Source organism: Aquila chrysaetos, chromosome 13 (genome assembly GCF_900496995.4).
Source record: "Aquila chrysaetos chrysaetos chromosome 13, bAquChr1.4, whole genome shotgun sequence".
Taxonomy (NCBI): domain Eukaryota; kingdom Metazoa; phylum Chordata; class Aves; order Accipitriformes; family Accipitridae; genus Aquila; species Aquila chrysaetos.
The window spans coordinates 33,492,990-33,520,630 of NC_044016.1; the positions used below are offsets into that span (position 1 = coordinate 33,492,990).

The 27,641-nt window shown below is 43.3% G+C and overlaps 2 protein-coding genes across 2 annotated transcripts in view; one reads left to right on the plus strand and one right to left on the minus strand.

Moving 5' to 3' along the window:
- On the minus strand, positions 1–9,213 carry C13H1orf131 (chromosome 13 C1orf131 homolog). Its single transcript, XM_030036036.2, has 7 exons — positions 9,070–9,213; positions 8,631–8,908; positions 5,943–5,999; positions 4,756–4,851; positions 3,958–4,044; positions 2,882–2,934; positions 1–2,211 (listed from the first exon to the last, which is right to left on the minus strand). The coding sequence occupies exons 1-7, from the start codon at positions 9,197–9,199 to the stop codon at positions 2,082–2,084; spliced, it is 831 nt and encodes a 276-aa protein (XP_029891896.1). The 5' UTR covers positions 9,200–9,213; the 3' UTR covers positions 1–2,081.
- GNPAT (glyceronephosphate O-acyltransferase) overlaps positions 9,186–27,641 on the plus strand; it is a 22,240-nt gene continuing 3,784 nt past the window's right edge. Inside the window, 12 exon segments of the mRNA XM_030036029.1 lie at positions 9,186–9,346; positions 9,348–9,432; positions 12,801–12,992; positions 15,468–15,644; positions 16,537–16,666; positions 19,255–19,382; positions 19,840–19,915; positions 20,516–20,667; positions 20,758–20,888; positions 21,601–21,824; positions 24,348–24,593; positions 25,310–25,389. Of these exon segments, the coding sequence (XP_029891889.1) occupies positions 9,186–9,346; positions 9,348–9,432; positions 12,801–12,992; positions 15,468–15,644; positions 16,537–16,666; positions 19,255–19,382; positions 19,840–19,915; positions 20,516–20,667; positions 20,758–20,888; positions 21,601–21,824; positions 24,348–24,593; positions 25,310–25,389 (1,782 nt within the window).

The following is a 27,641-nucleotide window of genomic DNA, read 5'->3' on the forward strand; positions in this document are numbered from 1 at the left end:
TTTTGAATAAGCTTTTATTCTTGGTTTTTTCCCCCCCAAAGCTTTCATGTTCCACTGTCAGCTTGGCATTTCAGTTTTCAACTTCTTATTTTAAGAACTGAGTTTTTCAGCTCTTCTTTAACAGAGCTTGCAAACTTGAGACCAGGACTGCAAAAATTAGACACTCCATTCTGACCAAGTTTCACTCCTAAATAACTTTTGGGACCTGTGGAGCTGGAAAGTGAGCCATTTAAATTGCCAAAGTTGACTGAGGATGTAAACTCCCACCACAGGCTATACCCAAAGCCAGCTGAACAAAACCTCATGTAGAAGTGAGCAGTGAAAAACCGAGCTCAAGGATTAACCAGGAATCAAAAAACACAGGTTATGCCACAACATCCAAAGCCCATCTCCTGCCTCAACAAGTCTTGATGCTCTGTACTCAATTCTGCTTAGCTAGCATATCTTCACATGCAATCGTGATTCGACATTTCTCTAAGCCTGCAACCAGATAGGATTATTAATTCCGGTTTCAATCTGCAACCAATACTGAATAAGAAGAAATCGAATTATGCAATTATGAAATGCGATAACAGTATTGAGCAAACCAACTCTGCACACCCCTCCTCTTCCCACATGGCTCCAGAAACAATCCCTTCCACTTTTTAGCCGGCTCTCATTCCCTCCGGACTCTCTCCCTCCTCTTAGACCCCTCTGTGCTGGCGGGGCACTTCTCCAGGACCTGAAAGTAAGGTGGCAGGTGTGGGGGAAGGAGCGCACCAGTAAGCATCCCCTTCTCACCAGTAAGCACAGCTCTCCCTGCCCTGGAATATTTCCCTGTCCTGGGAAGGGGACAGCCTCCGACGCTGCTGTTTGCAGACAGGACTGTGCTGCTGTTCTCCTTGCTAGCTGCAAGCTCAGGGTTAGAGATCGCCTTACTCAGGCTCCCAGGTGGCAGCCGAGAAGCGTGCTTCACTTCCCCAGCCCGCAGGGGTACACTGAATTTCACCAATACACCTGGAAGAAGTTTCTCCAGCAAGGGCTGTTTTCCTTATATATACCTGCTTCACTGCCAGAGCTGTTCAAACAAGCTCCAGATAAAGATAACGTTACACATAAGCAGCACAACATGAACTTTTTCCTCTGTCACTTAACAGTTAACCTTTTTTTTTTGCCTCCCCCTAAAATATTCAAGTCTCTTTAGCTTAAGGTAGAATGGAGAGGACATTTTGGAAGGTTACTAACCACTGCCATTTCTAATGGAAACACAACCTTAAAACCAAAAAAATATTTAGCTACAGAGGACCAAAATGTTCTTTCAGAAACATCAAATTGCTGAAATCCAAATAGCACTAAAACTTCAGTTTTGACAAAGATTTCATAGAAAAGCCTTATAAGGCATGGCCACACCGAGTTAACCATGAACAAGCAGTAGCTATTGAGTGTCTATGCCTCATGTTTTTAAAAACAAACCAACCAAGCCACCATTTGAAACAGCGCTTATTTGGACATCTCTGCAGAGATATACAAGTTGAATCTGTAACTCTTACCTGGGACAAAACTTCAGAAAATCTTATTTTCATTCCAAAGCAGGTAATTTTGAAACCTTAAGATGTTTTGCTGGATAGCAAAACTGTTGTGCAGTTCCACTATCCACTAACAATTCATAAGGACACAGAAACAGATGTATTGAGAATAATACCTACTTCAGGTTCAGAGCAAGTAAGGTATTGCTTTTTCCATATTCCTTCCAGATGAAAGTGAAGAGCTATATATTTTAATCCATTAATTAATGAATTAACTGAATATTTTACTTACAGCCAATAAGCTGATTCTGGAAAGTGCAATGCTTGCTTTAGCACGTATTGACTAATAAAAATAGCCTGTGTAACATTCTTAATAAAAAGTCTTAATTTTATTTATGAAATGGTAAATTCTCAGATTCTTCCCAAGGCAGAATGGAATATAGGAAATCCTGCAACAACAAATAAAGTAAAAAAAATTAGGATATGGTGGGAAGGCAAGAGGTTCCGTAAGTCTGCATTGGCAGTAACGTGAATTCTATCTTATGTGTACTGTCCATTTCACTCTGTATCATAAGTTCATTTGATAACTTTAGATGATTTAATTTTCTTTATGTCATAGCTTTGCAGAATCAAGGTCCCGTCTCTGAATTTTCCAACTTGTCCTGCATGCCAAATGCTAGGCACTGATTTCTTCCTTTTGGCCTTCCTGAAATAGGAAGAGGGAAAAAAAGAATTAAGAGAAACAACAGAAAGTCAAGAAAATGCTTAATATGGTGAAAGTGTCACCTATTTATGCAATCAGTGTTTGGTATTATGGAATATCAAATCATAGCAGGTAATGACCCGGGAACATTTATTACCTGCATAGCCATTCAAAATTTGAAGCACATTAGAGAATGATTTAAATTTTAAAAAGTTCAGAAACACAAAGACTTCTGGATAGGGAAAAAAGATAGAAAGTACATTTCAGTGAACCAGCTACACTATGATTAAGAATGCCACTTCACCTTTCAAGCCTCTGTATACTGCAGCTTATGTTTTGCAGAAATTATGCGTCAGGGCCAATGCACTGAGTAAGTGGCATATCTTAGGCCCGCACACAGGGACTTCCATCCATTTCACCTCCAGCTGCAGTGTTAGACATGTCAGGGCAGAACTGACATATTTTCAGTTAACCTGAATAACTAAAGCCTCCGAAACTGCTAGACACAGAGCAACATCACCATTTTGTGACAGTTCTTCTCCAGCTGGGGAAGTTCCTTCCACTGTGATCTGCATGACTTCTGATACAAGACTGTGCATAGTTAGATAGGGGAAATACACTGGGGAGGCTATACAAAAGCAAGTTAATTTTAACCACGTTAAAACCAGCTTACCTCTCCTGTTCTTTCTTCTTCTTCTTCTTCTTAAGAGCATCACCTTTATGTTCCTGTTTTTAAAGATACATATTTTAATGGAAAAGGAACAGAGCATCTTGGCTAAACAACCATCTGCACACAAAACACGCAGTAGCCTTTGCTTCACGGAGCAGCAGGCATTTCAAGCAGGTTGGGAGACCTTCGCAGAGTCCAAGTGATGCAACGCGTTACGGAGGCACTGCTAGGAGTGCCCAGAGCCCTTCCTGCCACCTTACGGAACGTACAGCCCTCTCATGACCAACATGCTGCCCCTGCCACGTGAAGAGGCACAAATCCAGCTGCACGAGGAGAGAGGCTTAGCTTCTTGGGCGTGGGACAGATCCCTGGGTCAAAAGATGGACTTGCTACCAGGCAGGCGTGCCTCATCGCCTGACTGAGCTTACATGGCAAAATAACAGGGTTCAACTGTGTCTGGTCGTGCACTTTGAGCCACACGAGAGAGGAGAAGTAGGTCCCTTGGGAAAGAGGGTGGCAGGAAAGAGGCTGATAGAGCAATTACCTGCCCTGCAGCCTGCTCCCACCTACGTGAGAAGACTCCATAGGGAGGCAGGGAGCAGGCTCGGAGCCAGACAGGACGGGCCGTGCTAGAGGATGGATGCAACAGAAACCTCACCCTTGCTTTAAATAATGAGACAGATCGTAGATGGAATTGCGCTGATACGAAACCAGCTGAAGATCCGGCTCTCTGTGGTTAGACCACATGCAACATACTTTAATTGAAGGCCATTTTTTTTCCCTGAAGAGGCAAGGAAAAAAAAAAACAAACCAACAAACCTGTTGTTTTTGCGTCATCAATCTATCAACCTCAAGGGATGAGGCAGGGAAACCTACAACACAAGCCTAACTCTATGCCTTTCATACTGCACACAACCAGCTTTTGCGATGAGATCAGTGCTGCTGGAGCCAGGAACCCACTCCATGGGGAGCAGCAGGTGTCAAGCTCGGGCACTCCTCCTGCACCTGAGGCATTATCTGTCAGGCTCTCGGGCTAGCTCTTACATGCGGCCTTTTTATACAGAAAATTTCACACAAACCTTTCCCTTATCATCATCCTTCGCCCTTTTTTTCTCCTTCATTTTCTCTTGGTAAGTCTTGTAGTTCACGTGTTCCTTTTTGGGGGGCTGCAATAAAGATTGGGAGGGATATCACTGATGAAATTTTCAAAGAGGTTCAAAAAAATATTCACACACTTGCATGGACAATATTTTTCAGGTGGTGGTGGTGAAACATTAGAAATCGTTTATTTCCTTTTTGGTGAGAGGAAGGGACTTAAGGGATGTAAGGTACACACATAGAAACCGTATCTTTCTTGGGGGAGACAATACAGAAGGAGGTTTATGCTCTGTATCAGTCCTACAAGGTTTCCACATACACACTGAGCTAGAAGGAAAACGCATAGCCCTCCCCACCCACGAAGAAAGACCTACAAAATTATTTTTTTCTTTTACACTACTGATGATAAATAAAACTGAAAAGTTTCCTCCACCTTTAACTCACAGAGAGAGTGAAGCTTTAAAAAACAAGCCCCTTCCTCCAACAATTTAGTTTTGAATGGCCTGATTAAAAATCAGTAAATGTTGTTTTCCACCCCAATCAGTCATCTTTCATCTATACAACACCTCTGATAACACAATCATATAATTTTCCGAATGTCTACAGGAAATAGATAAGACAGAATAGAAAATGTAAAAGTAAGGATGAAGCGAGAGAAGGGTCAGGGCAGGGGATCTCATGTTTTAAAAATGTAGTGCCAACCCCCCCCAGCGTTTTTTACTGCTTTCCTGCACTGTAAGAGCTGGGTGACCGCCCGGCACAAACCAAGCAACAATTACCTTGGCTCCCAGCATGATAGCACGCTCCTGTTCCCATACGCGTTGTTCTTGCTTCTTGTAGCCAGTGATTCCAAACTTGTGCACTTCCAGACGAGCCTAGAACATTACAGAAAATTGCAAGCATTTCATAATTTGTCCAACAAATAACACTTGACAGACCACAACAAAGTCATACTCCCAAAGAAACCCTGGCTAATACCAAAAATCAGCGTGCTCTAAAACTGAGTTTGGAGCTATACTGCAGAACAGTTAACCACTGTCCACCTAATGTCTGGGTGGCGAGGGCTGTCAGGGGATAATTTTCGATTCTCCTCATTTCACACAAAACAACACATGCCACAGATCTCCTCCATATAAAAATGAATCATGTTGTGCAGCACAAAGAAGAACAACGAAATGTGCTACCCAGCACACCCAACATTTACAGAGTGTCCTCATTCCTTGGCTGCAGAGAAACATGGATGGGCAGATGGTGAACTGGTTTGACTACACACACACGTATAGTTGACACCATACAAGAATAACCTGGCAAAACGAGTGGTAAATTCATAATCTTTTTAAAGTCAGTGGTTAAATCCCCCCCTGTTCTCAGCAGTACAGAGCTCCACGGAGAATCTCCAGTGAGACATTTCACCGGATCACAGCACGTCCCTGAGCAGAGATCAGGCACATAAAACACCTTGCACAGATCTGTAAACGGATCAGTATCTAAGAAGGCCAATGCTAGTTGCAGTCATGTAAGAACAGATGAGAATAAAAAGACAAATGGAAAGTCATCTGCTGTTTCAAAAATAGATGCCAAGATACCTTTTTTCCCTCCCACATGAGACCAGAAATCCAAGACTAACACCATGGGCCTGACAGACCTATGCTAAACATTATGGGTACTCATATGGCTTTACACAGCTAACATACAGTGATCCTCCTCAAATTCTCACTGAAAGATCAGAAAGAAAGGCCACAGAGTTCTAACATGCCTCTTTTCACACAGAGCAGTTGACAACAGCCAGCATGCTTCTCCTTTGGCAAGGCACGCAGCCAAAATTACCGATTAGGAAATCCTCACTTACAAGAGATAACCTTTTCTGGAAGCATTTCCCATCAGTCCCACCGTAGGTTTCCCTAGGATACAAATACACATACCTGCACATTAAAATAGTGAGATTAAATAGGTCCTGCTGACTTACTTTTTCGAAGTTAAATTCTTGTTCATTTGCATTTTTCTCTTCATCCGCTATTTTGGTCTATAAACAAATAAAACATTTCAAAATTAATATAACAAGTAACACCAGCCTGAATGCTGATTGTGGTAGTTTTTTGGAAAGCAGTGAAACATAAAATGAGTTGTAGGGAAGAGTATACAGCTTTCCAGAAGTATCTTTTCCTAGCTTTATTACCTGGATTTATTAAAAAAGACAGTCTCAACAGCATTTTTAGTATGTAGATATTATAGGGTCTTACTGGAACAACCTTGCACAATTTATAGGGTACCATTATAGTACAGCACATACAGCTTTGTCCTGCATTTTCGTGCCTGGATCATCTGCTAACACTTACAAAGAGTTTCATAATTCAGAACAATATTAATATCTGCAATTAATTTTTATAAAATGTAATTTATACTTGAAAGTATAAGAGAAAAACTGCCACGTGTGAGCTACGCATCACGCATAATGCCATTTCCAAATCCATACCAAACTGCTAATGCAGGATAGGACACGAACTTGAAGTCATTTTGTTTGAGACGGAGCATGCAGCGGTAATAGCGCATGTGCTGATGGCAACACACAGAACAAGCTTAATTTGCAACTGCATGGACATATATTAGTGCACATATCCAGCTTAACTAATACAAGAGAAACCACTCCAAAGGATGCTGTCAGCAAACGGCAGACCCCACTTAATGCTGTTTAACAGAAAACTACTCGCTCAATATGAGATCAGTAAAAGCCACATCTTTTCTACTCCGCGATTTACACGGAGACCATCCATCAGCAGTTCTCAATCTGCAGGGGAAGTCTCCAGCAGGGACAGACCGTATCCTAGGAAGAAAAAGAAGCGCAAAATCCCCAGGGAAAGCTCCACGCCTGCCCGCTATGGGACTGTCCTACGTGGGACACTTCAGAGCAGTAACAAATCTCCCAGGGTTATTTTCGATTGTGTCTGACTCCACATTTCAGGGAGGACGTGCTGAACCACCTCTCTGAGCGGATGCTCTGCCCGCTCCCAAGCGTGCCGATGCAGGCAGGCAGCACGGGTAGGGAAACGGCTGCCTGTTCGAGTAGCATCCGCTCGTCTTTCCCTGTTTGCTGTCAAGGGCACTGTGCCCTTTAAGGGGGCAGGAGTGCTACACATGTATTAAAACTGAACCCGAGCGCTTTTAATGCATTTCCTTTTCACTCTCCAGGACATTAAGTCACATTCGGTCCCAGGTTCAGGTCCCAGGGTTACATCAGGGCTTCCCTCTGCATCCACCAGAGCCAAACCCAAACTTCTCTCAACTCTGCAAAAGCTTCTATATAAAATCGTCCATTTCAACCACAAATAAACCTGGTTATTTTTAGAGTGTTTTACAAACAAGCCTAACACCAGTCTTTTTGGTCAGAAAAATTTAAGTTGTAAAAAGCATGAGAAAATAAACATCTAGGGCAACTTCTAGAGGAAAACATGCCAGAAAAAGCACAAAAATTTATGCATTCAACCAACCACTTGGTCAGTCTCTTGAATGTCCCAATTCCCAGCAGTCAAACCCCAGATACTAGTAAGTCTCCTTGAATTCAAGACAGCCACGTGCTGGCCTACCAGAGCTTATTTTAGAATTGGGCTTCTGACGTAACGGCCATAAACTCAACTCGGAGAAAACAACCAGAGAAGCTATAAAATCTGGAGACCAATCAACCAGCAAGGGACCCTCTGCTCGGTGTGGAAGGCAGCTCAGCTTCCAGCCAAGCCTACCCAGGGCTCTCTGTTGAAGCAACTCAGCTGCAGTTTTTGGTAGCACGAGGGAATTTGGCACCAACAAACCACAGCAGAGGACTGAGATGTAATGCTGTCATGCCTTCCCCCATCGACCACCCAACACCGATCCTCCAAGACGCATGTTGCTTGTGAATGGCCAAGTGTTGCTGTGACGCCAGAGAAGAGAAGAAAGCTTTGGCACCTCACATCCACACCTATTGACAAGAACAGAGCAGCACACAAAACACTTAGGGACAGAAGTAGCCAAGAGGCTTTGCTTCCCATTTTACTCACTTCTTGCTGTATCAGCAGTCCTACCTCCAGATCAATTTATTTTTTTGGGATACATCTATTTCAAATATGAGATACTTATCCAGAGATGTTCTGAAATTGCGGAAAAAAATGTTTTCAAGTCCTGCCCCCACCCCTGCTTCAGCCTGCCTCTGCCAGCAGCCTTGCTGGAAATCAGCAGGACTGGATGCCATCAAGCTGAGCCCACCGTTCGCCCAAGGATCCCAGATTTCCAGGCAGCTGGATTAGCAAGAGGGAAGAAACTAGGTGTGGGACAGGGGAATTATGGAAGGTATCTCACCATTTATGGTAGCAGACTGGGGAGACAGAAAAAAATAAAAATAACCAAACATGCGGAGGGTTTTGTTTGGTTTTAGCTGTCACCAGAAAAGGGCATCCCGGTCCAGTACCCGCTCAATGTCAACTCTCCGGTGTGGCTTTAAAAAACAAATATAAATATATCTGCGCTTTAAAGAACCAGCAAGCTACTGGCGGGTGCCGTGCTCGGGGAGCGCACCCCCTTACAAGAAGGTCCCTGCTAGGGGCCAGGGGCACCCACGACCGCAGGAGAGGGCGGCTTCGGGGCAGTGGGGACCACCCGGACCCCCCCCCCCCCCCGGTCCTACCTGGGCACCCCCGGTGGGTGCAGCCGAGGGGCCGGGCCGTCCCCTCCTCTTCCTCCCGCGAAACACCACGACCTCCACGGCCGGCGGGGCGGCGGGGGGCGGCGGGATGGCGGCGGCGCCCAGCTCGGCCCGCAGCTCCCCGAAAAAGTCGCGGGCTCCGCGCCGCCCGCCCGCCGGCTGCGGTCCCCGGCTCTCCTCCTCCTCCTCCTCCGCCGCCGCCGCGGCTCCTGCGCTCGCCTCGCCGTCCTCCGCGGAGCCCCGAGCGCTCGGCTCCTCACCTGCGTGCCGGAACGCGGACCCCGGGTCAGCCGCCCGCGACCACCGCCGCTCCGCTTCAGAGCGAACCCTCCCTCCCCGCAGCCCCCAGGGAAGGCCGCGCTGCCCCCGGCCCCGCTCCGCCCCCGCCGGCGGCCCCGCGGCACGGCCCCCGCTCACCCACCCAGATCGTAGAGGGCACCGAGCACCGCCTCCAGCCGGCGGCACGGCTCCCGCGACCCCATGGCCGCCGCGGGGCGGAAGGACGTTTGATCCCCGGCGGCTCCCGTCGCCCCCAAGATGGCGCCGCCCATCGCGCGGTCCCCCCGCCCTCCCCCGCGCCTGCCGCAACGCAAAGCGGCACAAAAGGGGGGAGGGGGGGGGGAGGGGCCGGGGAGGGAGAGGGAGGACGGGAGAGGGAGGGAGGAAGGGCGGGGGAGGCGAGGCGAGCGGGCGGGGGGGGCGCGGCGGAGCTCGCAGGACCATGGCGGCGGCAGCGGCGGCGGCGGCGCCCGGGCGGGCGCGGCGAGGGGCGCCCATGTACTCGGTAGGCAGCGGCGGGACCGGGGGGGGGGGGGGGGGCCGCGGGGAAGGAGGGGGCTGCCCGCCTCACCCCCGCGCCGCGCCGGTGCCGTTCACTCTGAAGCGGAGTGACGGCGCTTGGCGCAACCCTCCTCCTCCCGCCCCCCAACCCCGATTGCCCCCCTGGTTTGGGGGCCGAGGGGGGCAGCGGAGGGTTTCTGCTGGGCGCGGGTCTATCGCGCACAACTCCCCCAGCCCTACTACCCCCCCCCCGCTCCCCGTGGCGGGGGCTGTGCTCTGCAGGGGCTCAGGAGGGGACGAGGTCTCTCCCGGGGCCCCAACGGGGACAGGTGGGGGCCGAGCGGGAGCCGGGCGTTTCCCCTCACAAGTTCACCTTCCCCAGGCGCTGCGTGTCCCCCGGCCCGCTTCTCCTGCTTCCCCAGTACCTGTCGTGTCAGATGCGACAGGATCCCGAGCGCCGCTTCTCCCCTGAGATGCGCTGCGAAAGGCCAAGCGGCTTTAAAAACGCTCAGAGGCGGCTGAAACTCAGCTTTAGAGAGGTTTTGTCCGACAACCCTGCGGCCAGGCCCGGTGGAGAGGCTGGCTGGGCCGGCGGGTGTCGGAGGGCAGGGGTGCTACGCGAGGCAGCCCCCGTGGCTGCGGCGTGGGACAGGAGCCTGGCAGCGGCGAGGAATTCGGCGCTTGAAAATTGTCAGGGAGGTGGAGTGGCCGAAGCGGGTTTTCCCGTGTTACATGGTGGAAATGACTTCGCTGACCTTGTTTTTTTCCCCCTGCAGCTCCTACGCCAGCCTCAGACAAGGAGATTTGGGTGCAGGGTGCTGAACCCCCTTCTCTGCTTGCATTTGGAGGAGGGGACCGGGGAGAGAGGGAAACAGCTCCTGGTTTCGGTAGAGATTCCCGAACTTCTCTTCTGTGTCTCCTTGGCTGTATGCTGGTGTCCCAAGAGCGTCATGAGCACCCTCGTTTTATTGCTGTCAAAGGTTGCATGGAAGCAGAGGAGTTCCACGCTCCTGCTGTTTTGCTTTTCTACTTCACCAATGTCACAGTAACAGTGCGCGTAACTGCATTTTCTGATGTAAAGGTTTCCAACGGCGTATCTTCTAAACGTGCTCTCTACCAGTCGGCGATTGAAGCTGGAACAGCTTGGCTGTAATGTGTAAAAGCAGTGTTATTCTTCTTTAGTGGTTGGTAAAGTGTGTGTTCTGGCTCCCTCAGCAATACTTCAGGACAGGGCGTGAAAATATCTATTGCCATGGGGAGAAATCAGTTGTACATCAAATCTGGAAACACCAGATGAGGAGCAGTGGCAGAGAGGTGACTTTTCAACTGGCCGTGGCCTTTGCAAAACCCCGCTCGCCAGAGCCATGTTGGGGAGCGGCTGTAGCCGCGCGGTGACTGCTGATGTGGCTGATGCTACCCAAGCTGAGCGCTGGGTTTCTTTGTCTGGGCTTCGTGTAGTTGCACACTGCAGGGTTTAAACTTTGGTAATTGACATAAATGTTGCTTAGATTTTTCTGAGCCATGACTTGTCACGTACTGGTCTAAGTAGGTGTATGCTTAGAGCCAGCTAGTATTTGAGCTATCTTTTTTGCTATTACAGAGCATAATGGATTGTTTTTTTCTGTTTTATTTTTAATCAAGGGTGTTGATATAACCTGTCAATGGCAACAGATAGCTAATATAAGCTATTTCCAGTCTTAACAGTTGTTAGGTTACTTGGCTCTTGCAAAACACCAACTAGTTGAAAGCTGTGGAGGAAGAAAGATTGAAAACTCTAATACTAAACCATACAGGAAAAAAACCCTTAAAGTTTTAAATGACTACAGGCCTGGGTTTAACACCTTGTATAGGATTGTTTTAAAAGTCCCTGGAGGGTTCGTTCTGCAGTTATTTCGGGACAATTCTCTAAACTACAACAGCGGAAAGAAAAGTTAGACAATCTACCAAATGCTACTGTAGTAGGAGGATGGTATCCAAGTGTGACTATACTGTGTGGGGAAAAGATTATGAGAAGGTCAAACATTATAGCAGGATTTGTGTGCGCTGATGTTTGCTCTCTACTTACTTTAAATGTCAGCTGCTTTGATAGTGTTGCTGATGTGGCTGTGGTCAGCTGGCAGAGAAACCTGACTCCCTCTCCCAAGGTTGAAAACCCAGCCGCTGCTGCTGCTGGGCATTTTGCTTATCTCTTCCTGGTGTTCTCCCATGTGTTTGCTGGCCAGGCTTTCCTCCCAGCACCAGAAAAAGTCACTGTAAGAGCCCATGAAGTGACATGTTTTATCCTTCATTATCAGACTGGTTCTGCACAGGTTGTATATAAGGGAGAGGAGGCAGAAAGAATAAAAGGGATGCCTGTGCTACCCTTCAAGTGATGCTGTAGAGGAAGAGACAAGCATTTTTATTTTTAGCATCTTCTTCTAATAAATATGCTTGGTCATAACCAAAAACTTTTATATTTTTGTTTCATAGAGGCTTGTTCCAGTTGCCTTGCGTGTCTGGTGGCTATTGCTGCTGTTTTGAAGTTCAGAGAAATACAGTTTCAGTTTTGGAAAGACTGAGGGGTCATTCATATGAACTGTGGTGTTATAGGAGGTAATAGGAGACATCTCTCTCCAGCGCAGGGGATACCTGCTGACTCAAGGGGAAGAATTTTGTCACCGAGGCTTCTGCAGCGGGATGGGTCCACAATTTGTTCTTGATGTACCGTTTTGCTGCTTGGCAGCGGTGTTGGTTACTCGGAGCTCTCTTTTTACCTACGTGTGCACCATATTGCATTTTGATCTTCATGTGGCTGATAATAAGGTTTTTCTGGTTTGTTCCTGCCTGGCTGTGTTTTATGTACCTTATATCCAAGCTTGGTGAAAGACAGCACGAATCACCAAGGTCCCACATGCAACTTAAAGTAGCAGGGATTATTTTTTTGTGTTGATGACTGTGTTTTTATAACGTCATTCATGGCATTGTCTTCATGCAGCTGTGAGAGGTGTTTTAGTTAATACCTATTAATCATGGAGAGGCTGGAGGCAAGGCACTTTAGCTTTCAAAGCCCAGGTGTTCTCTCAACTCCTTCCTGTTGGGCAGAATTAAGTAACATGTGGCGTAGGGTGATTTGGGCATCTTTGCAGCTGGAAAGGTTTGGGGGTTTTTTGCTGGTTTTTTTTTTCCTTTTCTTTTTAGTTTCTTTCTGCAGCATTGTTCCAACCAGGTAATATTTGTTCATGCACTCAGAGTGTGGCATGCAGACGCTATGGAAAGCTAAAAAGAAACCCCAAATATTGCAAAAGTATTGCATGCCATTATTTTGGTATTGTAGCCAAGCAGACCACTGAATAGCTCAAGACAGTGTCTCACTCTTTTTTTATATGTTCCCAGCAGAAAGAGCTCACATCAAAGAAAAGAGATGAATTTGAAGATATCTTGGAGGAAAGACGAATGTCCAGTGACTTGAGATACGCGATGAAATGTTATACTCCTGTGATCTACAAGGGACTTTCACCTTGCAAGCCAAACGCTATTAAAAGTGCTGTTCTCCAGTCGGAGCAAGTTCAGTATGTTATCAAGCAGGTGAGTCTGGACACGGAGCTAGCTGTAAGAGGAGGTAGATTGAACCCAGCCAAGCTTTGTGTGGCAGCAGGGGGAAAAAAAGATTATTGCTGACCTTGTCAAACACGATAGCTGTAGTTTGAAACATGGTCCAATAAATCAGTAACTTCAGAGCCGTACTCTTTTGGCAGGAAAAACAAATACTGATTTGCCATGGAGTTGCCACTAAAGCTGTTAGATAGCTCGTTCATAAATAGTATTTTGGTTTTGCAGATACGACACTTCACCATCTAACTTACCTAATGTGCTTGACTTTTTTTTTTTCTTCTCCTCCTCCTCCGTTGTCCTCGCCACAGAGCAGCCCTGCGAAAGACATAAGCACTCTTTCTTAGTAGACGTTTTTGTACTTTGAGGATGTCTTGTAGGAATTTTATAGGCTAGTGATGTATTTATGAATCGGTCATAAATGCTACTTTCCCTAAAATAAGAGTTAAATTTCACAGAGAATTCTTTGAATTAGAAACACTGTTGAAGATGTAACCAAATTTTTGTTTTAAGATGAAGGGCAGCTACTACTTTGTAATGAATAAAATGTTTTGTAGTCAAACTGGCTCATATTTTACACTGTGTTGAAATGGCGGAAATAAGAGTGTGTGTTAGTTAGCAGAGTAACTATTTTCAGTATTCATGAAAAATAATTCCAGGCCAGTAGAAGCATAGAAGATGTTTTGGTTAGTCCTGAGTGAGTGGCTACCATAAAATTTTTCTGTTTATTTTTTTTTAATGATCAGTGTTATCTATGATATATCAAAATCTGTTACAATCTGACAAACTAAACCATGTCCTACAAAGTAGTCCTGCTGCCGTCATGAATTGCCAAGTAGTATGAAATCCAGAAAAATTAATCTTTCAACTTCAGAAACACTAAAACATTTACTGAAAGAAAATATTTTACAGCAGATTTGAAAGAAAGGCATTTGTGTGATATTTTCTGAAGTGCTGCTTTTTTGATGGAAAATTATTTTGATGGGTATTTTCCCAGCTAGCGTCAAGTGGTTGAAGGGGGTTAGCAGACCTGCCACTGCAATCTAGTTATCAGCTTTGCACTAGAAATTACTGGAAGTATCTAACTGAGACTGTCTTAGGCAATATGCCCAACAGGCTGCGATTAGTGTGCCTCGTGCCTGGGCAGAGTTTACACAGCTTTACAGGGGCATACTAGAATTTGTTCTTGTGACAAATTGCTGAGGTTACTAACGTGCAGTATGTAAAATTAAGTGCATTTGTTTGGTTTAGCTTGCTGTATGTGACTGGTCTGTTTTTTTGATTCCTGATTTTGGGCAGTAAGTGCTTAGCTCTGTAGTGGATGTGCACTTAATTCAGAGAAGATCAACTGTGTGGTAGGCTTTTTACTGGTGAATGAGTATCTCTCTCCCTAGTGAATAACAAGAATAATTTTTTGGCTTCCTAAGAGAGATTGATTTTTCTCAGGCTCAAGTGGAAGCAATTTTTGGCTTCTTTAAGTGGTTAAAATAATCAGTTATAGCTACATGTGGAAATATGCAGGATAAAGGATAATGCATTTAATAAAACAAAGTTGAACCAGTAGATATGATGGTAAGGTGGTATATGGAGGTAGGTTGGGGGGAGATGGATTTTCTCCTCTGTCTCAAAATAGAAATAATAAGTAAGCAGTGCTGGCCTCTAAACAGAGCCATGCTTTTTTGGAGGCTTTTTCTTCTGCCATTCCTCCTCTTTCCTCCTCCATGTTCAGCAAAAGGCATGTTCCTCACTCCATAACAGTAAAAGACTAACTTTTCAATTAAATATTTCTAGATTCAAAGTATCAAGTAGGAGGGACGCCCGTTATTTAAGTCTGTTTTAAGAAACTTCAAAAGGGAATGTGCGTAGCAACAGAAAAAAGATCACTGACGTGCAAAGTTGGTAAAGACAGTGCTTGGTATGCATTTCAGCTAGCCATTGCCAAATAATATGTTACAAAGAAATTGAAGCATGATAGGGCTGAGGTTCTTCAGTCAAGTCTTAAAATCTAACCCAAATGCACTTCAAAGATTTATGTTGTGAGATCTCTGCTAATGCAGGTTTCATTTTACTAGTCAAAGAAAATTGCACACAGCCTTCTTTAGACCAATAATATAGGAAATGTTCTTCTAACTTAAATCTCCTCTGAAGATGCTACAGGTTAAAACATTCAGATTGTGTGTTTGGAGGGGAAAAACTGTTGCACACTCTCCCCCCCCACCATTGACATCTGAGCTCATTCTTGATTTTGAACAGCTTTAACTTGGCTTTCTCTTGTTGGCTGACACTGAACAGATTCTGTATGATTAGAAGCATGCCTGTCACATAAAATCAAATCTTGCTGACTATTGCAATAGTTCTGCCATAACTGTTGTGGCACGTAGAATGGCGTGTGTGGGCAAGGAGAAGGGAACAACATCTGATTGCTATTTTGTTTGTTTTATTTCTCTTTAGTTAGCAAAAGAGATGGGAGAATCACCTGATATTATTCAAGAAGAAGCCACGGAAATCCTGGATGAGATGGGTCACAGTATGCAGTTAGGAGCTGTCAGATTTTTTGCCTTTACTCTGAGCAAAATATTTAAACAGCTTTTCCAGAGAGTTTGTGTGAATGAAGAAGGAATGCAGAGAGTGAGTACTGGGGGGGGGGGGGGGGGGGGGGGGGAACTATAAAAGTTATAATATTTTCATACCAGTCACTTGGACAAAGACTCTAATCTTTGCTCCAAGAACAAATATGAAAAAGACCCTTTGAAAAAAAAACAACTGCACTTGTGTTTATTACTGCACTTCTTAGTAAGTGTGGGGGGGAAGACAGATGCTACATAAGTATTTTAGAGGCAAACAGTCAGCAGGACTTTTTGTACATTTTCCAAATGCTTCCTATGGTAAGAAATACCATGAGTCAGTGATTCTGTTAGATCAGCCACTGAGAGAGTTTTTCTATCTGATATTATAAATCTAATAATGCATTTAGGTGAATTGGGGGTGAAAACCTAAAATTATGTGGCTGAGTGGGTTCGCTGTTCTGCAAAACCTTCATATAGCTAAGAGTGGTGAAACATTGTGCACCTCTGAGGCAGGAGATGCTTTAAGTTTGCCTCAGTTTCCAGGGGAGCTGTTTTCCCCGTTTCATTGCAGGATGCCGCTGTTCTGGAGGGTGCAGTGCATTCCCTGGCCGACAGCAATGTCAGCCCTGACAGCCCCTATTGGGTTTCCCATCCCCATCAAAAGGGATTTGAATTAGACTATCATGTAATGAGGTGGCCCAGGCTTTTGAGTTCTGTGATGCTTGTGAACCACAGGCTGCTAGTCTGGAAACTACTGCTCCAAATTTCCTATGGTTCCATGCTGAAAAAGGTGTAGAGTATATGGACAGAGAAAGCACCCTCAAACAAATCAGCTTCTCTTTGCTTTAAGCTCTGTGAAGGTCTGTATTTCAACTTTCAACAGTCAGTCTGTAAATATTGGAACAATATTGTTTGTGCTGGGTGTTTTTGGGTTTTTGTTTTTTTTTTTTTAGTTGCAACACGCCATTCAGGAGCATCCAGTTGTACTGCTGCCCAGTCACCGAAGCTACGTAGACTTTTTGATGCTGTCTTATTTGCTATATACATATGACTTGGCTTTGCCTGTCATTGCTGCAGGAATAGGCAAGTATGTTCTTTTAATAGTGTTTTCAGGATTCAGAGAATTGGTACCAAGGGGTCTGGTAGCTGCTACTATAAGTAGTTGTGTTTAACTTCTGTTCCAAATATGTCTTGTTAAAACCTCTTTGGGCGAGATGCTTATGGTGCCTGAAAGCTTCTCATCAGTGCTGAGTCCAATCAAAGGTGAATTTCTTCATAGCAAGTTTGCCCCAAAGTACCCCATCTGTAGACCCAAGGCCAGGGCAAAGATAGGTGTTGTGAAGACGACTTCTGTATTGCTTTTTTGGCCTGGGAACAGGCAAAAACTTGCCCAAGAGCTACTGTGTATACAGAACCTTTTGTGATACTTTATACAGTTTTAAGTGCAGTCACAGTAGCCAGATATGAAATGCCAGTCACCTCGTGCTTGTTGCTGATGTGACTGATTCCCTTGAAGCATTGGCAGAACTCTGTTATGTGAAGTGCTGAGAGCAGAGCTGGCTGGGAAACAAAATTTCACATCAGAGGTCACGATTTTGGATGCACTTAATTCTAAAGCAGATGAAGCCAGTATATTTGCGGGAAATGATTCTTGAAGACTTTAACAGTAAACATCTTCTGAGTTAAAGTGCTTTTTGAAGATCCAGACTCCGGCAGCACTTAACTGAGAAACCTGATCTTGGAAGTCTTGGGTATCAACCAGGTCTTCTAAGCAGGCAGACAACAACCTCGGGTCTGGTGCAGCACTGTAATGCACACAGGCAAGCTAGCAAAGATCTGGGAACCTACTGCTCTACTGTAGTCTACTTTTCCAGTCAAGCAGTTAGGAAGACCAGTAGAAAATCAGCAGAAGCTGGGAGAACGTGCTTGATAGGGAAGACGAGATTCTGCTGGTCTTTGAGTCCGTGGTATCTTGCCTCTGGGTGATGTGGGTTAGATTCTGGTGAAGTCAGAAGTTGATGTCTTATATAGATGCCTTAATCAAGGTGTTGCAGCTGCTTACCTGTCACATATTGTTCAGAATCTGGTCACATGCTGTCATAGGTATTGGTGTAATCCTTTGCTGACTTTTGGATTAGAGCCTTTTTAAGTTTTGGACCTCAAAACAGTATCTTAAGATACTATTAGTTTAGCTTAGAGGGATTTTTTTAGTGGTTAACATTTTTTCAAGTGTTTTGGGTGTTTTGGGGTCAAAGTTCTTCAGAATTAGGGGCTTGCAGCTTGATTATACTGCTGCATGTGTGTATTATTTTAAATGCCTCTGGAGAAAACACAGTTCTCTATGGTTGTAGTTGTATTTACTGCATATTGTGTTAGAGGTTCACAAGATGCTGTTTACAAACTCACTCTCAAAGTGGTACTTGTGCTGAGCGGAGAGGCACTCTCCTGATACAGGTGGTAAGTGCCTCCGCTTTGTTAGTTATCGACTGGCTTCAAGTAGCATACGGATAGATCTACGGGGATTAGCTAAGGGAACGTAAACAGTTGCCACTAACACCAGAGTACATGCTCATACAGTACTATAGTGGGAATCTAGCTGGTGCTGGGATTGTGTTTCTGTCTCAGGTCTTGGGAGCAAGTCTGATTAGAGGTGCAGAGCTGGTGAGGTGGTGTAGGCGTGAGGTACGTGAAGGGATGCGTTTCAGTGCCAGTTTATGGGGTGGGGAGAGGCGTTGGGCGTGCAGCCGGCATCCTGCTTGGGAGGTTGAGTATGCGGCAGGAGGGTGGAAGTAAGGGAGGGGATAGAGTCTATGTTGTGGTGAGAGAGGGAGGGTAGTAGGAGAGTAGGAAAAAGATGGACCTCTGTACATGGGAAGCTCTGACAGCTGCTATTGCTGCCCAGGGTCCTGTAGCCAATTTCTTTTTATCTATTTTTTCTTCTCTCTCTGTATCTCACATATATGTGTGTCTGACATATGACATCTTCAAGGCAGTCATTGTCAGCGTTGCAGCTGGACATGCGAATTTATTTTACTGAGTGAATATCTGTTCTCAAGTGTTTCATGGAGTGAGGTGGCAAGGAGGTTGAAGTGGCATGGGGCCGGCTGCTGTGTAGACTCGTTTGAAATGCTTCCCTAAGAAATTTGTTAACGTTAAATGTTTCCTGGTTTTGACAAGTTAAGTGTTGACCATCATTGCTTAAAACTAGAAAACTATAAAAAATTTTAGCTAGTTTGGTGTACACCTCCCAATGCGATGAGTCAGGATCGTGAATGGTATAATGTAGTGTAACTGGTCAGTTAATTTCTGTCTTCTACGATACATTCAGTGGTAACTGATCCTTCTGCAGATGAGTGAGACAATGTACTTCAAAAATGTAGTCTTTATTAGGGTTGAAATCTGGCCATCTAAATAATGAAAATAAATTGCTCTAAGTGAATGCTGCTTACACAAAAAAATTTGAAAGCATATTATGCCATTCATGTTTACATAAGTCTTGGTAGACAATCTGAAGCAAATAAAGGTATTTGCAACAACAGAATCCTTGAAAGAGGTCTTCTTTATTCTGGTAATTGAATCAGTGTATTAGAGAAAGTGGTTGATTCTGCTGGCTGATATTAATCAATAAGTTTTCTCTGTGTGGTTTTGTTTTTTGTTTCATTATTTTTCAGATTTCCTAGGAATGAAAATAGTTGGTGAGCTGCTGCGAAGGGCAGGTGCCTTTTTTATGCGACGTTCCTTTGGTGGGAACAGACTCTACTGGGCAGTGTTTGCTGAATACGTAAAAACGATGCTAAGGGTAAATAAATTACTGAATTCTTAAAATGTACACCTAGGAAATAGTTTGTTGGAATGATTCACGTGAAATACGCACAGTGTTATAGCTATGTGATTGAAAGTCTTCACTGTGATCTGATTAAATGTGTTTTACCTCAGAATTGCTGTAGGTGAAGGGCATGCATGCACTCTGTTGTTATAGTTCAGCAGTCGGTAGTAAACAAATTGCTGCTCATCAGTTGCTTTGGATCATGTGCCCCTATCTCATGACAGATGCAATATTTTCCTTAATTTAACTATATGGTGTGGCAAATACAATGGATGAATATAGGCTTAGAGATTACTGAAGTTAGACATGCATGGCTTCCATTAAAAGAAACTTACTTACATTTTAAGTACTTAAAACTATTTGTGGGCAGTAAAGAAGAAATGTTTTTATTTTTCTGACCAGCTTTTTTTGTTTTGTTTTACTTTTGAAGAGTGGCTATGCCCCAATTGAATTTTTTCTTGAAGGGACTAGAAGCCGCACCGCCAAGACTCTGACTCCAAAGTTTGGTAGGTTTGTTGAAAACTCGGAACTTTTTATGATTATTAGTGCTTTCATTAGTTGCTATGTGCTTCTTAAGTTCTTCAGACACAAGGGCTGTTAAAGTGATGGGAAATTGGTGAGGTCTGTCATAGTAGGGCAAAACACTATGGTTGGAGTTCCAAGGTCATACAAAGAACGGCAATACGTGTCTCTTGCACTCTACTGCTTTCTCTCCCTTTGCCCCATTGTGTACTTAATTGCGTAACTCTTCACCCTCTTCTTTCTAGAAAATAGGCATCCCCTGACCAGCAGAGAAATATTGTAAGCTAACTATAAAAGTAATGGGGAATCTTTAGAACGAAGATGCGGTGTGAGCGCAGAGCAGTGCTGCTGAAAAGAGCACAAATAGCTGTCCAAATGCATTGCTTACATTTACCTTCCGTTTTAAAGCTTGGGCAATGTCTTCCGCTTCTGCTTGCTTGAAGAGAGAACAGGCACAGTGCACACCTATTAGCAGTTACTAAAATTTGAAGATATCTTTTTCAAAGTTAAATTGCAGTTGCTTTTCCCTACTTGAAAAAGACAAGTGATTCACTGTTTTTTTTTCTTTTTTTTTCAATTTGCAGGTCTTCTCAGCATTGTGATGGAACCATTTTTGAAACGTGAAGTCTTTGACACGTACCTTGTTCCCATCAGCATCAGTTATGAGAGGATATTAGAAGAATCTCTCTATGCATATGAACTCCTAGGAGTTCCAAAGCCCAAAGAATCTACATCTGTATGTAAATTCCTTAAGAACAGAACATAGGTGGATGTATACACACCCTGTAGCACCAAAATTTGAGTTTTGCTTTTCCCATTTTCATAGGGGTTGTTAAAAGCCAGAAGAATCCTCAGTGACAATTTTGGTACCATACATATCTATGTTGGCCAGCCGGTATCACTTAGAACCTTGGCATCTGGGAGAATCAATCGGTGCCCATACAATTTGGTTCCCAGGTACCACATCTTTCCATGGTGTATGCACAGGAAAAGCATTTGTTTAGTCCTCACCTATGTAAAATAATTAAGATGTTCTCTTGTACTTTGTTTGCAACCTTCTCTCACTCTTCCCCCATCTGACTATTTATGTCAGATGAACCTGCTTTGTCTCAGCAGAGGCTTATCATGCTTGTGACTGGGTGTTCCTGAAACAGGTTGTTACTTGGGTAGCTTTGTACTGTGTCGAGAAGATGCCATTTTAAAATTTAATGATGATGCATGAGCCAGGCAAACCTCTGTTTTCTGAGAATTCGGTGTTCTTGCCACTTAAAAATTCTGTCTTTCTCTCCCTTCTTGCTTTATTACGGCAAACTGTTACGTGATCATGTGCCAGGGAGCTGTGTCTATGACTGGATTGGGTGGCTTTTGCAATTTGTTGTATAACGTACATGTTATATATATACATATGTATAACATATATATTTTTTCAAGATAACAAGTGTGCAGCATCAATACAGAGATCTATGTTTCAAATACTGTCATGAAGCTACTGATGTTTTGCTCTGTACTTCTGTTCTACATACATAGCACAGAGATAGAATCACCCTCCAGATGCTAGGTGCTGTAAAGTAGTTATGGATCTGGGAGCAATAAGGAAGAAATAAGGAAGGGTGTGATTTATATTCCAGTTTTTGGAGCTCTTTACCTTGAACTGCATTGTTCTTTTCAGGCATCTTCCCCAAAAGCCATCTGAGGATATCCAAGAATTTGTCAGTGACGTAGCTTATAAAATGGAGCTCTTGCAAATAGAAAACATGGTTTTGAGCCCGTGGGTGCTAGTTGCTGCTGTCCTGCTCCAGAATTTGCCAGCCATGGATTTTGAACTTCTAATAGAAAAGACCCTGTGGCTTAAAGGCTTAACACAGACTTTTGGAGGATTCATTGAATGGCCTGGTATGCAGTGAAAGTGTTATTTCTGTTCCTTTTGTTGCTTATGAAGGATAGCTTACATTTCTGTGGAAGCAGTGTATGGTGACAACTTTACAGAATATTTTCCTCAGAGTTGTAAATGGATTTTAGGATATGCAAGAAATGATGCTAAAACCTGACAGGTTTTGACTTAGCCTGTAGAAGATAATACTTTGAAAAACAGTTAGGTGGAAACAGAACAGGTATTTCACCATTATATCCTGAAGTGTGGAATGAGGGGGAAATTATAAGGTACTTGTATTAGAGTACTGAGATTTGCCTAGTGTGTATCTTTCTGAATGCTATGTAAGTCACAGGCAATTACCTGATCTGCAGCAGTTAACTTGGTGTAATGCTATGTTTATTGCTTGGTATTGACTATAAGTTGTTACTGTGGCAAAGAACTAGTGGCAACAAATGGGTGAGAGAAAATCAAAACTCTAAGTTGTCTATTCATTTTTAAATTTCACTTTATCCCTTCCCAGAAACAGTGATGACTTGGGGAGAAGGCTTCCTTGGTGGTTTCATTTATTTATTTATACACACGCACACACTCTTTTTTATATATATAATGTGTATGTATATATTGGCTGCTGAAAGGTTGATTCTCCTTCCAAACTTTCTTAATAATTGTTTTAAACTTCTCTCTGTGAGCCAAGGTGACACAGGTAATTAATTTTAGAGCCTCAGGACCTAAGTGGTAAAGCTAGCAAAGAAAAATAACGTGTAATGCAAGTACATTTACCATTTCACTGTAGGTAGACTTAAACCATGGGTCTTTGCTTTTGTAGTCATGTGCATAATGGAGGATCCCTGTCACTACTGCAATAAAGAAACAGGAGCAGGCTACAGTTACAACAGAACTCTGTTATTTCTGGGAGAAAACCACTTCTCCTTTCAGAGATCTGCACTGCAGTGAATGCAGACAAGGTCTGCTCCTGCTAGACTGGTAAAAGGAAGAATTTCATGGCAATATTTAAACATCATTTAGAATCTTACTGCACAGTAAACTGAAAAGCATACCACATTTGGGTTTGCTTATTTATTTTGTGTATTTTCTTACCAACAATGAATAAGCTTTTGCTTTAGTAGAGTTGTGGTCAGGGAATAGCAAATAGGCGTGGTAATGAAATAGAGGAATGACAACAACTGAGCAGATTTTGTTGGAGTGTGCTGGCGCCACTCTAGGCATCAGTTATACAGAAACAGGGTTTGTTGGTTTGGATTGTCAATAATTTGAAAGAATAAATACATTTTAAAGGCTAATTTGGCGATGTCACCAAATCAGCAACTACATGTGTCCATTCTTCTGTCTCCAAACAGCTAGTTGTTTGTGCCTTTGTCTTGCTAGTTGGTTGTTACAGGCAGAACATTTGCTTGGCTGTTCGAAATTTTATATAAAAAACAGGAACTGCAAAGTGACTTGCTCAGACTTCTGCTTCTTATTATATTGGGAAACTTGGGAGCTTTTGCAAAAATGGAACAAAGTAGGCTGGAGGAGCAAGTAAGATGCAAGGAGATTCTATGTGAAATCTATGTTAAGGGGAAAGCATATGAAATTTTAAATTTTTTTTTCTGTCAGATGCTATATTGATTTGATATGCTTGTGGTGCTGTGAACATGTAAAGTGTATTTTGCTGTTCAGTAAGAAGGTTTTATTGCTTCTTTCCTTGTTTGCCAAAGAGTTCACATTTGATGAAGGGAATGTTTTGGTAGTGTTTAAAGTGTAAGGTATTTTAAAAAGGTGAGTGAGTGTATTTTCACAACTTGAGATGCTGCTCTTTATCTGAATAAAGTTTGTGGTGTGTCACACTGATAAAAAAGCTTGACCAAAGCCCACAGGTTTGCGAAACTCATGCCTGCCTTTGAAGAACTTTGTTGTTTAAAAACAAAACCAAAAAAAAACCCCTGAAACTGCACACTTGCTTTAGGCATTTTAAAAGGATTGTCTTATGAAACAAGAAGAGATTTGAGTTTAAGTACAGTCTGGTTTCTCTTTGAGCAGGTATATTATGTAACGATACTTACGTTAGGATTTATTTAAGCTTAATGTGGGATGAGGCCTTCCTTGTATATGACAGTTGAGGAAAACCATTATGAAGACATGCATCTGATCTAAAACGTGTAGTGTCAGAAATGCCTAAGCAGAAGTATGGTCTCCATTTCCTTCCTGATGAATATATCTGTCAAACAGATCTATCCTCTTTTATCTGAAGGCTCAGAACACTTCTTCCAGAGACAAAGGAAGTATTTGTCATTGTTAGCAAGTGGAAGAATTTAAAGTGCTTTAATTACAGAAATGTCTGAAATTTGTTCTCTCCGTCTCATACTATGCCTAGGCTGCCCATTCCTGGTATGGATTATTTTAGAACATCTCTCTAACTGAGTGTTTGGGGTAATAATTGGTCTTCAGTGATAAAACTTAATGAAATACTGGTGCATTTTAGGCTGTTTCAATAGAGTTATGTTCCCTTTTGCATCTTCCTAAGCATTGTGTTTTCCTGACAGATAACCTGTGTGCCAGAAAAGCAGTCCTATCTGGCCTCACCCTGCATGCCAACATTGCTCGCCTTGTCGATGGCCACGTGGTCCTGAATGACAAAGGAGTGGAAGATGGAGCTGTAGGGGAAATCGTCTTTAAGCGTGCTCTGGCCATCCTCATGTGTGCCACCTACAGAAACCAGCTGCTGAACGTGTTTGTGCGTCCATCTTTGGTGGCAGTTGCCTTGCAGATGACGCGCAGCTTCAGAAAAGGTACGTTTGGGTAGCTCTGAGAGTCCACTTGCTTTGCTCCTTGTGCTGTCAGCTGTGAGAGGAGCACAAGGTTCCTGTGACTGCTAGTGGGAGCTGTCTGAGACTGTTAGACTGGATAAGTTCCCATGGCATAAGGTGGATGTGTTGGGAAGGGACCGGGGTATTTTGCTTGCCTTTTTTTGTTTGTGTACCCTTTGATACTTTTGAAAGTAGGTATATTCTGCTGAGAGGGCAAGGTTAAGATGAGCTGATCCTGGTTCCTAAGTGTCTTATTTTGTTGGCGTTTAGCAGACCAGCATTTTAGGTCACAAATTACGCACAGCTCACTTGCATACGGTGCAGCCAGTTTTCAGTCTTTCTTCTCTTCCCACTACTGTTTCTGAAGTATTTTAGCATTCTCCAATACTTGGCTCTTAAAGAAACTTTTCAGCATACATAACCTTAGTTTTGTTCAGCATCTAATTATGTGGTATTTAATGCATGTTCTGAGAAGCTACAACCCTCTGCTCTTTCCTTTTGGTAACAATTGAATCAAGTGCTTTGAGTACTTGCCGTTCTGTTGTGGTTGCTGCTGTATATGTACGTATGCTTTTAATGTCAAGTCCAAATTTTATTTGAAGTAGGTACTCTCTCTAAAATAAGGAGTAAATGGCTTTTCACTTGCATGTTTTAAATTATGTTTTTAAACAACAGTACTTTACAATATGTTGTTTCAGAGGAAGTCTATAGCTGCTTCAGCTTCTTGAGAGATGTTTTTTCTGATGAGTTCATCTTCTTTCCTGGCATTTCATTGAAGGTAAAAACATCCTTATACAAAAATACTGATAGTCAGTAATGCAGCCAACTAAAATAGCATCTGATTTCAGGGCTCTGCCAAACAAGTGCTTTGTGATAAACACCTACAGTGATATCGACTTGATCTGTAAGTGGGAGGAAGAACTTAAAAGGGGGTCATTTGGTTAGTTGCAAAACATTGTCTGAATCCACAAGGTTGCATATGCAATCTTTCCCCCCAGCCCCCTTCCAGTAAAAAACTAAAAATCCTGAAATTGCCCAAGTCTGAACTATTAAAATGAACTGTAGCAGAAGTTTGGCTTTTCTGCATAAAGCTACCAGTCTTCCAGCACAAATATAACAATATATGTAAAGCAGTCTTTTAAATGAACTGTAAATACTGTCCTCTTGCTCTACAGTTATGAAAGAGACCTTAGGCTGTGAAGAAAAAAGTGTTAATGTAGATTTAATTGAAGTCTATCACAGAGTGGGTATGTTCTGTCAGTACAGAAACAAAATGGGAATTCTCATTGAGGGTACACCAGGATAATTTTTTCCTAAAAGCTCTTGCAGACTGTGTAGCAGAGGGGCACTGCTGCTCTTTCAGAAAGTTAAACTATAGGTATTATACCAAATAATGACCAACCATTGTATGCCCTTGTTATCTTTGACAAATAGAGTATGCAATTCTAAATTTAAGTACCTATTGTCCTCTGGTTGATTATACTCCTTCTAGTGCAGCTGTGATCAGTTGTTTTGTGTAGCTCCATGTGTGTGGTCTGTGATGGCAGGGCTACCAGAGAACTGTGCCAACACCCAGCACCTCATCTGTTAAAGTACGCCTCTGTACCTACCTCTCCTTGACTGCACAGCGTGGTGGTATCTACTCTGTAGTGTTTACACAATGGCTAGTGTTCCTCTTATACCTCGAACTCTGAAGGTTTCGACGTTCCTGTGCATTAGTAAACTTTTTTTTTATATTTTGATGGTTCATGGTTGAGCCCTTTCAGCTTTTTATTACTGGCATTTATCTCCTGTAGATTCATATAGTACATCACGAGCACTATGAGGAAAGTGCTTATAGTGAAGCCTGATGTAAATTTCTGCAGCCAAAATCTTCTGCAGAGTTGAGGCGATGCAGCCTGTGAAGGTTTTTGAAGGGAGAACTTTCCTAATGGCGTAACAGTGTCCCTCTTAGAGTCTTATGGAAGCTTTAGCCGCATGCTATTTGCTTGAAAAGAGCTTCCCCTCCTTCCCCCCGCCCCATACAAACATTACTCAGACAAAGCCAGTATTGTTCCTGCATACCACCTTCTTACAGGGCTCAGTATGTCTGCGTGCTCTCCTAACACAGCTGGACACACGCAAGCTGTGAAAACTGCAGGCAGCACTCTGCTCTCTGCGGGACTTGCTGTGTCAGTTTGTACACATCCTGCTGGGTTGGAGCTGGCTCTAGTCCAGCCAGCTTGAAATGCAGGCGAGCACAAGTTTATTAGTAAAAAAACTGGTTCAGCGTCGTACCAAATATAAACTGGTAAGTCCACGTGTAGTTTTTATTTGGATTTAAAACTGATTAACTGTGATTTTTATCAATGCTAAGGCCAAATATCTCATGGTGATATTTGTGATCTTTCCTGTGTTAAAAAAAAGAGATAAGCATAATTTTCATAAGAATATTCAAGACTTGGAACCATATTAAAATCTCGTAGATTTTTATATAGAGGAGAATTGGGCCTTTTTTTAAAGGCTGATTAGCAGTGTTATGTTTAGTTTTCATTGTTAGCAATTGTTGCCTCTTGTAGATTTTTTTTTTAAGTACCAAAACCAAGCAGGGAACAGGAAGGTGACTGTCTTATGACTGACTTTACTGGAGTCAAATGAAATAGTTGCTATAATGTTAAGGGATCTCTTAGCAACCCAACCCTCTAGTCGTCCACGTGTCTGTCATGTCTGTGTCCCATCCCCTCACGTTCTGTGTGTGTGTGTGTGTATGTGTGTGTGGTGTGTGTCCCTCGCCTTATGCTAGTATTGGCAGTAAAATGGTTTTTGTCATTGAATTTCCATAATGTGTAACTTTTGGCCATTGTGTTGTCTCTTTTGTAGAGGGCAGGTCAGTGAACTGTGTTATCATTTATTGCAGACAGTGGGCATGAGATAAAGGCAAACCCTGACTTTTAAAAATAAATAAATAAATAAACCCACGGAAAAAAACCTAAACCAGGCAACCTGACCCTATTCTGACAAAATCCTGAGGGAGCTCAGGCTGGCTGTTAC